This window comes from Sciurus carolinensis, chromosome 16 (assembly GCF_902686445.1).
Source record: "Sciurus carolinensis chromosome 16, mSciCar1.2, whole genome shotgun sequence".
NCBI lineage: Eukaryota > Metazoa > Chordata > Mammalia > Rodentia > Sciuridae > Sciurus > Sciurus carolinensis.
Genome location: NC_062228.1, coordinates 50,809,862 through 50,820,904, shown reverse-complemented (window position 1 = coordinate 50,820,904; position 11,043 = coordinate 50,809,862). Strand labels below are relative to the sequence as shown.

General features: G+C 44.7%; 1 protein-coding gene across 1 annotated transcript; it reads left to right on the top strand.

The window, feature by feature from the left end:
• Window positions 1–1,134: 1,134 nt before the first annotated feature.
• On the top strand, window positions 1,135–10,760 carry LOC124966667 (cytochrome P450 2B4-like). The gene is made up of 9 exons (XM_047528202.1): window positions 1,135–1,334; window positions 1,871–2,033; window positions 2,117–2,266; window positions 2,858–3,018; window positions 3,887–4,063; window positions 4,867–5,008; window positions 5,890–6,077; window positions 7,152–7,293; window positions 10,264–10,760. The coding sequence occupies exons 1-9, from the start codon at window positions 1,164–1,166 to the stop codon at window positions 10,521–10,523; spliced, it is 1,554 nt and encodes a 517-aa protein (XP_047384158.1). The 5' UTR covers window positions 1,135–1,163; the 3' UTR covers window positions 10,524–10,760.
• The last annotated feature ends 283 nt before the right edge of the window (window positions 10,761–11,043 follow it).

The window sequence follows — 11,043 nt, the reverse complement described above, 5'->3', positions numbered from 1 at the left end:
TTATGGAGTGTAGAATTTAGTTCATTCCCAAAGGTGTATGAGTATTACCATCTTGTTCCTGATGTTCATGTCACTGCCCCCAATACCCCGGTACCCATTGAACAGTCTCTCCTCAGTCCCTTTCGCCCAGGCCCTGCAAACACCAACCTCCTTGTCTCCATGGACCTGCCTGGTCTGGCCCTCTCACATTAAGGAATTATCTGATTCTGATTGCGTGTGTCTGACTCTTTTCTTCACACAGCACCTCGAGGTCCCCACACTGCAGACTCGGTCACGCCTGCTGTGGTCCTCCCTGCTCCTGTTCCCTGTTACCTCTCCCTGTGGATTCTCTCCAGGGAAGCGCCTCCTCACCCATGTGCTGTGAGCATCATGGTTCCACAGTGGCACCTTGGGTCTCTAGATAAATTTTTTCAAAATCTTCTGAAATCAAACCAACATCCAAAGTCCGACCTCCTGCATCAGGAGGGGACCCCACCATTTTGCCTGTGGCTTACTGGTTCTCAGGTCCCCAGGTGCCTTTTCAGAGGGACTGCCAACTCTGTGAAGGGCAGCCTGCTCTCTCCTTCACTGCTGCAGTGAGAGCACCTACAGTCGTGTGAGGCCTCTGAGAGGCGTTCAAACTATTTGGTGAGGTGTGGGTGAATAAATTAATCAAAGACAAAATCAGTCCCCCCGCCACAAACGGAACCAGACCTCTTGCACCAGCCCATGCCACCTTCTCCATAGGTCACTTTCTTTTAATACCCAGAATGCCTTCCTGCCCCAAAGTGCACAGGGAGGCCCCCTCTTCCTCCCTCATGCTGGAAGGCCACCCCTGATGAAAACGGCTGAGAGCCACTTAGCAGGGGAGCCACTTGAAACCAGCCTGGACACATCCCCGTCGGTATGTCCTTGAGGGACATGTTGCACATTCCAGGGCTTTCCTCATGGAGATGGCTCGGGCAGCTAGTGGCCAATGGGAAGCTGGTTCTGGGACTCAACACTGAGAACTAATCATGTGACCCAACAGTGCCTGCCTCCCTTGGGCTCCCTGCAGAGTTAGTAGGAGCTCTGCCAAGTAGATTCCTGGCACAACCTCCTCCCCTAACCACAGAAATCAAACAAACAAAATAGTCTGTCTTGCAAGAGGAGCAGAAGAACAGACAGCTGGCATAGAGGGGACTATGGTTCTGTCCAGCTTCCCACTCTTCATTGTCCTCATTAGCCTCTTTCTTCTCTGGATCTGGGGCCGCCCCAACTCCAAGGGTCGCCTACCTCCTGGACCCTGGCCTCTTCCCTTCCTGGGGAACATTTTGCAAATAGACTCTAAAGGCTTTCTCAAGACCTTCAAGGAGGTGAGATTGGAGGGGGAAAGAGGAGGAAGGGATGGAATGGGTTGAGTGGAAACAGCTCAAGGCAGCAAGACTGTCAAGGGTCTAACTTGGGGTGGAAGTCTTGGGGTGGAATTCTCTAGACCAGCTTAGGAATTCTCTTTCAGTCATGATTTGTCCCCACAAGGCAGGCAGAGAAGCTTCTGGAGTTCCTATGAGAATGCATGTAGGTGATAGACTGGAGGGGGACTTTCTGATAGTTTTGGGACTTTGAGTTGTGGTCCTATAGTGGAGACAGGAGAAGTCCTGGAGATTTAGTGTGGAGATTACGATTCATAAAATTCAGAACAGGGGAAATTATTGAGAAAGCTGGAGAAGGACAGCCTGGGGAATGACATGGTGTGAGACTTGAATGAAGCTACAGAGTTCAAGTTTGGCTTCTTCCTTGATGGGCTTTCATAAAGCAGGGCTCAGGCTCCATTGGAAGGAGTGGTCCAGGTGTCAGACCAGAAGGCCCTTCTCTTGGGCACAATAGTGAGATCTGGACCCTGTGTCCACAGCTGCGGGAGAAGTATGGGGACGTCTTTACAGTGCACCTGGGACCCCGACCAGTCATCATCCTGTGTGGATATGAGGCCATAAGAGAGGCTCTGGTGCATCAAGCTGAGACCTTTTCTGGCCGAGGGCTCATTGCCATCACTGACTCCATCTTCCAGGGAACTGGTGAGTGGGGGACATGATGGGGACTAGAGGGACCTGGGAATGCATGAGTCCTCCTAACATTACTTCTGTGCCCCACCAATCAGGTGTGAGTTTTGCCAATGGAAAGTCTTGGAAAGTCCTCCAGCGGTTCTGTCTGACCACCATGAAGGACTTTGGGATGGGAAAGCGAAGTATTGAGGAGAGAATCAAGGAGGAGGCTCAGAATTTGGTGGAGGAGCTGTGGAAATCCCAGGGTGAGCACGAGGGGGCTCCACAAGACTCAGAGACAGGGGCAGGGAAATGCAGAGACAGATTCAGGGAGGGAAAGAGTGGGAGATTGAGGTACACAGAGAAAGAGACGGAGGAGGAAGGGAGAGAGACGGCAAGAGAGAAAAGTTCAGGATACAAACCAAGATCTAGTCATAGAAATTTCAAGGAAAAGATTACAAATGAAGGAGTCAAGGCTATAAGTAGAGCTGGAAGAGACATAAAATATTAGTGGGCAATGGAGAGAAGGATATGAAAGGTAGGGACAGAAAGAGAACTGACACAGTTTCAGACATCAAATCAGAGAGAAGAAAGACAGAGAGACACAGATGTAGAAAGAAACTCAGATCAAGAGAGACACCAAAAATAAATAAATAAATAAATAAAATAAATAAAAGACACAGAGAGATGTGCAGAAAGAAAAGCTTAGACTCAAAGGCCAAGGAATAGATGGACCATCCAGGAGACAGAGAAACCAACCTCAGAGTGAATATAGCGCCAGATAGGTCAGAGTCACCCAGGAGGACAGTGCAATGCAGGGGACATCCAGACCTCCATGATAAACCTCTCATCTCCAGGGACCTATCTGGACCCCACCCTCCTCTTTCACTCCGTCACAGCCAACATCATCTGCTCCATTATCTTTGATGAACGCTTTAATTACCAGGACCCCAAATTCCTACGTCTGCTAAGTTTACTGAACCAAGCCTTCACCATCCTCAGCTCCTTCTACAGTCAGGTGAGGCCAAAGATTCCAGGATGGGACCAGGTTCTCCCTGTCCAGAGCTCAGGAGCAAGAAAGTGAGGTGGGTTTGGATTTTGGAAGGGGAGGAGCTTATTTTAATCTCTCCCTTCTTCTGAGTAACAGGCCCACAAGGCACCTGTTAGCATCCATGGTGACTTTGTATTGAAAATTAGAAAATGGCATCCCTTCCTCTAGGAAAAATACTCTTTAAGTTCATTCCCTATTCCACAACCCAGGAAGCTGTGCCCTAGTGGCTTTCCAAATCCTGGCTATGGGTTCACATGCAGGTTCCCTTTACCTGCTCACACACACTCCTGTTCCTGAACTTTGAGGTACACATGACACCAGCCCTGCACACACTTCATCTCCTACACTCTCCAGGTGAGGCAAGAGTTAGGTTGGGAATAGGAATTAGGCCTGCAAAAATTATGGATGGTGAGAGAAGATCCCAACTACATGGGAAGCTGAGGCAGGAGGATTATAAGTTTGAGCTCAGTCTCAGTAATTGAGGGACACTCTGTCTCAAAATAAAAAATAAAAAGAGCTGGGGTTGTAGCTCAATGGTAAAGTGCTTCTGGGTTCAACCTCCAGTATAAATCCCCCCAACATACACACACACACACACACACACACACACAGTGGTTTGGACAGCCAGCAGCCGTGCTTGTGGCACTGTGTGCCTGCCCACATGCATGTACGTGTGTATGATGTGCCCGCATGTGCTCACCTGGGAAGCACGGTCACCCTCTCTACCAGCTTGGCTTTACATGTCACAGTGTTGTGCAGGGCACAACTTCAAGGCTGCCAGTGCAAGCCCAGGGCCCCAGCACCAGATTCTGGGATCTTCCTGTCTTGTCCTTAGGTGTTTGAACTCCTCTCGGGAATCCTGAAACATTTTCCTGGCCCCCATACTCATCTGTGCAGAATCATTCAAGAACTAAAAGATTTTATCACTGAGAACATTGAGAGGCACCAAGAAACCTTGGACCCCAGTGCTCCCCGGGACTTCATTGATTCCTTCCTTCTCCGCATGGACAAGGCAAGGCCAGCCGGGATTGGGGTTGGGTGGGAGTGAGAGTGTGGGCCATCCTACTGACACTGAGCTGGTAGTCGGTGTGTTAAGTACGGGACACTTTTTACTGTTGGTGATCCAGCCACTGGCACAACCTCCAGGCCTCCACCTGGCTCTTCCTCAGCCTCACCAACAATGCCTTCTAGGACTCAGTAACTGAAGAGTTATCACTGGGCTCAATACCCTGCTCCCTCCCACTTCCCCTCATTCTGATTGATCAGAGGCCCCCCTTCCGTGTTCTTATTGGTCTGGGTTTATGTCTGTTCTGACTGGTCTGGAAAATGCCATACAAAGTGTTAAAGAGTTTCCTTATCATGTCTGAATACGCAGCTGCAGTGGCCAATCAGGAAACAAAGATAACCAAGAACCAAGATGGCGATCACAAAGCCGGGACAATAATTAAGCAATAGTGTTTATTGAGTGTTTAAAATCATAATATTAAACAACCCCATGTGAGGTTGTTTAATATTTAACTGAGGCACAGAGAGGTTATGTGCTTGCCTCACAACACAACATTGGCAGAGAGAGGTTATGTTCTTGCCTCATAACACAACGTTGGGAAATGGCAGGACCTGAATTTGAATCCAGGAATTCTGGCTCCAGAACCTATGCTATTGCTACTCTGTAGACCTTGAATAGAGGAAAGAGGAAAAAAGGAAGTGGAAAAACTGGTATAGGGTAATCTGGGGGTAGGTGTGTAGAAAAGAAGACTCTGAAACTGGAAATTTTTGCAAAGAGAGATGTTAAGGACTGTCAACCTTCACCCAGAGGAACGATTTGTTCCCGAGAGTGAGTTCCACTATAAAAACCTCGTCCACACCGTGCTTTCACTCTTCTTTGCTGGAACAGAGACCTCCAGCACCACCCTCCGATATGCGCTCTTATTGCTGCTGAAGCACCCGGATGTCTTGGGTGAGCAGGTCCTGTATGTGTGTTGGGGGCAGGGGCGGCTTTACTATGATGGAAGGTGGTTGGTTAATGGGTAAAAACAGACTTTGGTTCTGATGGGTCAGGAAAAAGAAAAAATCCACCCCAGCACGGATGTACTAATTATAATAAATTGTAGCCACCGAAAGCAATTTGAGTTTGACGAGGTACTTTACAGTTGACAAAATATTTTCATTCAAATGTAGTTCAGAAGTTACTTTTGAGCTTTATGGCATGTTTTCAATTTGTAAATGAGGTTTACAAAGCATCACAGGTCACAAAGCATTACCTTTTTACAAAGCATTTTGCAGTCTGCAAAATCACATGACTCTTGATAGAAAAACTTGAGGTTCACAAGCAGCTTAACAATTTGGAGTATATTGTTGATTTGTGATGGATTTAAAAGTTTTTGATGCTTGTGCTGATGGTCTGTAGAGCAAACTTGGAGAAACTCTCATCTCATCAAAACTGCTTCCACAGAAAGGGAAAGTGACCCATCTAAGATTGCATAGCAAGCCAATGAGAGAAAAGGACATGGCGTTAGTTCCAGCCACAACTCATTCTCAGTAAAAGAAGGGAAAAAAAAGGAGGGTTTGACCTTAAGTGTTGAATTAATTTCCACTCACCCATATTTACCAAGTGAACATGTCTCATAATTAGAATGGAAGAATTAGACAGGACTTCTCCCTGAGGAAGGCATTGACTTTCTTTCCTGATGCTTTCATTGAGAAGGAGTGATAATACCTTAATGAAGAGTTCTTAAGCCTCTTCCCCCAGCCTGCAGGCCACTCTTCAGATGCCTTTGTTGAGCCCCCTTGTTATAGGTTTTCACTATTGTGACTCCTCCCACATCCTCTCCATCTCAGAGGAAGTCCAGGCAGAGATTGACAGGGTCGTTGGCAGCAAGCGTCTCCCAGCCCTTGAAGATAGAGCAAAAATGCCTTACACGGATGCGGTCATCCATGAGATTCAGAGATACAGTGACCTAGTCCCAATTGGTATCCCACACTCCGTCATTCAGGACACCAACTTCCGAGGGTATCATCTCCCTAAGGTGAGATCTTCAGGGCCACAGAATCATGGATGGAGGGTGCCAGCTTATGATCCTTGTGCAACCATGATAGTTCATGTCTCTGGTCACTGGGCTATATGGAAGATTTTTATTTTCTTATTTTTTATGGGGTGAAGGGGATTTTGGAAATAGAAAAGTCCTCCCCTTTCTGTTCTTTCTTTCTTTATTTTTACTTTTATTAGATGTTAGAGTTACTTTTGCTGAAGAAAGTGGCATATACTTATTAAACTTGTTCTATGGTGGAGCTGTCTTTTCCTTTCCTCATCTTCCTCAACTTCCTTTTTCATGAGAAGGTGCTGACAGTTTGACATTTTTGCTTCCATATTTCCTTTAAGCTCATATAATCATATACCTGATAGACATGTATATGAAGTTCATATCATGCTATATCTTATTTTGCAGCTGTGTGGACAGTGTGGTATATCTCCTTTCATGCTTATACTTATGTTCATGCAAACACATCTTGCTTGTTTTTTATATTTTATGGGTCTGTGTGATTTCCTTTTTATAATTTAATAGTTGCACATCTTTAGATCAGTGCCTGTGGTTCTAACTCTTTCTATTCTACCATGGTGTCCTGAGTCATTCCTGAGTTGGATGTATTTATTTATTTTCATGCAATGCTGAGACTCAAACCCAGTGCCTCACACATGCTAGGCAAGTGCTCTGCCACTGAGCTACAGCCCCAGCCCAAGTTGAATGTATTTAGAGATGATGTTCACAATATCAAACCACCCTAATCACCAACTCATTGATTCTGGCCCTAGTGATGGCATGGAGGTCTCTGCTGAGCCAGATGGGAACATGCGGTTGATGGATCATAGGGAAGTCCAAAGGGTCTTAGGGGAAGAGGGATCAGGGTGGTTGGTAGGGGTATCCAGAAGGCCCAGGACACAACTATTAATGAAACAGGGCAGAATTATTTCCGTAATTTAGCCTTCAACTGCAGAGCCTTATCATGGGTAAAGTTTGTTGTCAACTGTGGATATACTGGAATTGATTCAGTCACACCTTACTGATGGCCATCTGGGTCTCTTGAATTTGATACCCTCTCAGAACACTACTGTGTACCCTGTCATGAACTCTGTCCTCCATGACCCACGCCACTTTGAGAAGCCAGACACCTTCTATCCTGGACACTTTTTGGATGCCAAGGGCAACTTTAGGAAACGGGAAGCCTTTATTCCTTTCTCCATGGGTGAGTTGCTCCCTTCTCACTTTTGAGACAGTTCTGTGTGATTTTCTCCCTTTGTCCACATCAAACACTGGGTGGAAAAGATGAGGATTCTGAAGTGAGATGGAAGAGAAAGATTGAGACTAAGTTGGTGGTGGAGATAAAAGTAAAAAAACCAAGGCACATGCACATGTATAAGCACAGGAAAACCAAACAAATGAATGACCTGTGATTGAGCACCTTTTGTGTGCCAAGAATTGGGAAAGACATTTTCATTTTTTTGTTACAAAAAACAACTATTATTAACTATTATTTTTTCCAGAAAGTAGTCAAGTTGAAGATGAAGACCACCTGTGATTCACCAACAAAAACATATTTGTTGGTATTACAGAGGGTGTACTTCCAAATTTTTAATTATATGTATTCACACATACGAAGTTAGCTGATGGATAGCTAATAGCTAGCTAGCTAGATAATAGGTAGGAAAGTGAAAGAAAGATTTAAAGAGAAGAAAAGAAAAGAGGTGGAAAAGATGTAAAGAGACAGAAAATATATCAAGTTTTTTTTGTTAGTCAGTTGTTGAAATCTACACCAAAACCAAAGTGAGGGCCCCAGGAATTTAGGCCACAAAATTTAAGAAGTACTCATGTTTAGTCATGTGAAGGTCCCTTTTCAATGACTTATCTAGTAATTTAACTTTTAGCAACTGATTTGAAATTTATCATATACTAAAACTTTAAATTCCCTTAAGTTTACTTCTGCTTTATGGATGTTAGTCCATATCCATGCCAATCCACTGCCCTGTCTGTCTTTTCTAGCTATACCATCTGTCCATACCATGTCAATCATCAGGCTTTATAATATGTTTTACTATTTCACAGGAGTTAATCCTCCTCCATCACTCTGATTTTTCAGACTCCTATGGCTCTTCTAACTTATTTTTTTTCTTTCAATTACAGTCTGGTATTATTTTGTCAAGGTCCTCCACCCCACTCCGCCAAAACCCATAGTGATTTTGTTAGAATTAACATAAATTTGTAGATGAATCGGGAAGCCTTTGGAGTTTGGAAACGTCACATTATAAAGTATACTAGATGAAATAGTGTGAGTCCCCATTCAGTCAGTTCTTATGTCACTTAGTATATCACTTGTACTTTTTCTGTGTTTTAAATCTGAGTTTTTCACATTTCTTTCTAAATTTATTCCTGCATTTCAACCTCTAGGGGAGGTTTTTGCTACTGTTCATAGAGCCTCTTCTCATGGTATTTTAAAATGCTTTAATTATAATATCTGAAAGCCACTGATTTTTATGTATTTCTGCTATAATGAGGCAGTTTCCTGATACGTTTATCACTAACAGTTTTTCATAGGTTCTCTTGGACTTTCCAGATAATTGATCATAGATAGCATCTGCAACTGATATTTTGACCTAATCCTTTCTTACATTAAATCTATATTTTGTTTTTTCCCTCACATCATGGACTTGCACTTGTCTGATTCCTAACTTTAAGAAATAAATAAATAAATAAATAAATCAGTTTTCTCTATTAAGCTACTGCTGACCATGGTCTTTTTCAGATATTTTATGGCTAGTCTAGCACATATTTATCTCAGTTTTAAATCAAATTAAGGAAAAGTCTCCCTCTGTTCCAGTTTAACAAAAGTTTTTTTTTTCTTTTTTTAAGCTTTGAATGAGGATTTGGTCTTGAGTATTCTCAAGTCTATTCTCAGCTCCTGTCAAGATGATCAAACTATTTTTTCTTTGATCGATTATAAAAATAGATGTGTTAGAGTTGAATCATATGTTCCTCTGTAAAGCTGGAATCAGAGAGGCTCAGGAGAACGGGGGCTTGTCCAAGGCCCCTTGGGAGGCCAGGGCCTGTGTCAGTCAGAGGAGCTACTGTAATCAACAACCCCAATGGCTCCGCAGCTCAAGGCCAAAAGTTAATTTCAGGCTTACTGTTGTACCAACATCCCAACCAGGGGGCCTGGACTCAAGATAACCTAGAGACTGGGGCCGATGGGGACTGTATCCTGCCGAGTGCAGAAGCAAGGAAGAAATCACAAAACACATCAATTTATCCCACACTTTACTGGCCAAAGCAAGTCCATGCAAGTTCACCGTGACAGAAATGGTCAGATTCCTGAAGGATTATACAGTTTATGGTGCTCTGAGAGGCAGCTCTCCAGGTTCCCTCCCTGTGTCCAGTACAGCGAAACAATTGCTGCTCACCCGTGGGTATACCACGTGGACCCAAGTCTGGGTTGTACACTAGGAGATAATGAGGGCTCCATCCACAGGACACTTCTGCAGTGTTTAATTCCACCTTGGGATATGAGTGCAGGATCTGAGAGTGAGGGTGGTGGGGCGAGGGTGCACAGAAGTGCCAACTGAGATGCTTAATAAGCATGACATGGCTGTCCGCCAATCAGAACTGTTACCACTGGTGTGCTGGATCTGGGAGGCTTACTGGGTTTGCTGCTGACTGGGGGTGGGCCTTAGGACCCGGGGGAGGGGCCATGGTGAGCCAGACCCGAAGCTTGGAGCAGTAACTGTATATCAACTCCTTTAGAAGTAGTTCGGTATTCCAACAGCCAGTACAGATCTGCAGCCAACCCAATGAACATCAGCCTAGGAGGGAACCTTGCAGGTCTCAGCTCACCTATGCCTCTCTTGCTGCTTTGCATAGGATACATTAGAGAGGTTCTTCCATGATCTTCATAAAACTTAGTTGATAATATATTTAATCAGAGACATACAGAGAAAGGGAATGTGAAAGAGGCAATGACAAGGGACCAGGAAATACAGAGGAGATGGTACAGGGCAGTTGTAATGAGGTGGAACAGAGAGGGATTCGTGTACTCAGATTATTTGCATGGAGGACAAGAATATGAGCAGAAGTGCTTCACGTGTAAATCTATACAAATGAGCATGCAAATGTCCAGGAGGAATGGGCGCGGGAACTGGGTGCTTTCCTTCTCTTATGCCCCCAGGAAAACGCATCTGTCTGGGCGAGAGCCTGGCCCGCTCCGAGCTCTTCCTCTTTTTGACCTCCATGCTGCAGAGCTTCTCCTTGGGCTGTCCCAAGGCCCCAGAAGACATCGACCTCACTCCACAGGTGAATGGGCTGGGCAAGTCGCCCCCTGTGTTCCAACTCTGCTTCCTGCCCCGCCATAGAGAGAAAGAAGAGATGCAAATTTCCTCAGGATCCTTCCATGTGGCCCCCACCCCTGAAAAGAATGAGGCCACTTGAGCTTCTCTTTGTTCCCTCTCTGCTGTGGAAAGTGAGTTCTGTAGTCTGTCCTCCATCCAGCATGCTGTGGTCTCCATTTACCTCCAAATAGCCTTGAAAGTTGACCAAGAGAAAAGGATCAAGAAATACCCTCAAGAGCTTAGTGCCACCGCCCCTCTTTTTCTTCTGCCACAAAACTAATTCAGTACTTGATAGATCTGCTTCCTCAGTCTGAATCCCCAAATAAAGAAAACTTGCAACTCCATCTTGAGCTGACTTTTTATAAAAATAAGTATAAGTAAGAAGTACACATTAGCTGTTGTAAGCATTGGAGATTCTGGGATTCCTTGTTACTTCAGCATAACTTGGCAAAAACTCACTGATAGAATATTGCTGCAGGTGACAGAGAAAGAAGAAAGAAGAACCTGTGGCAGCTGTCATCTCTTGGGAATAAGTCTCAATTCTTATCTCTCTTTGTATTTTCCATGTGCCTCCCCACCAGTTCTTTTTTTAAACACAATAATTGTATTTTATTATTACA

What these genes read in the sequence shown, in the direction of transcription:
- LOC124966667 (XM_047528202.1), top strand. Translation starts at nt 1,164, where the DNA reads ATGGTTCTGTCCAGCTTCCCACTCTTCATTGTCCTCATTAGCCTCTTT. An exon ending in TCCTTCTCCGCATGGACAAG is followed by an intron (nt 4,064 to 4,866) that starts GCAAGGCCAGCC and finishes CTTCACCCAGAG; the next exon opens with GAACGATTTGTTCCCGAGAG. An exon ending in CTTTATTCCTTTCTCCATGG is followed by an intron (nt 7,294 to 10,263) that starts GTGAGTTGCTCC and finishes TTATGCCCCCAG; the next exon opens with GAAAACGCATCTGTCTGGGC.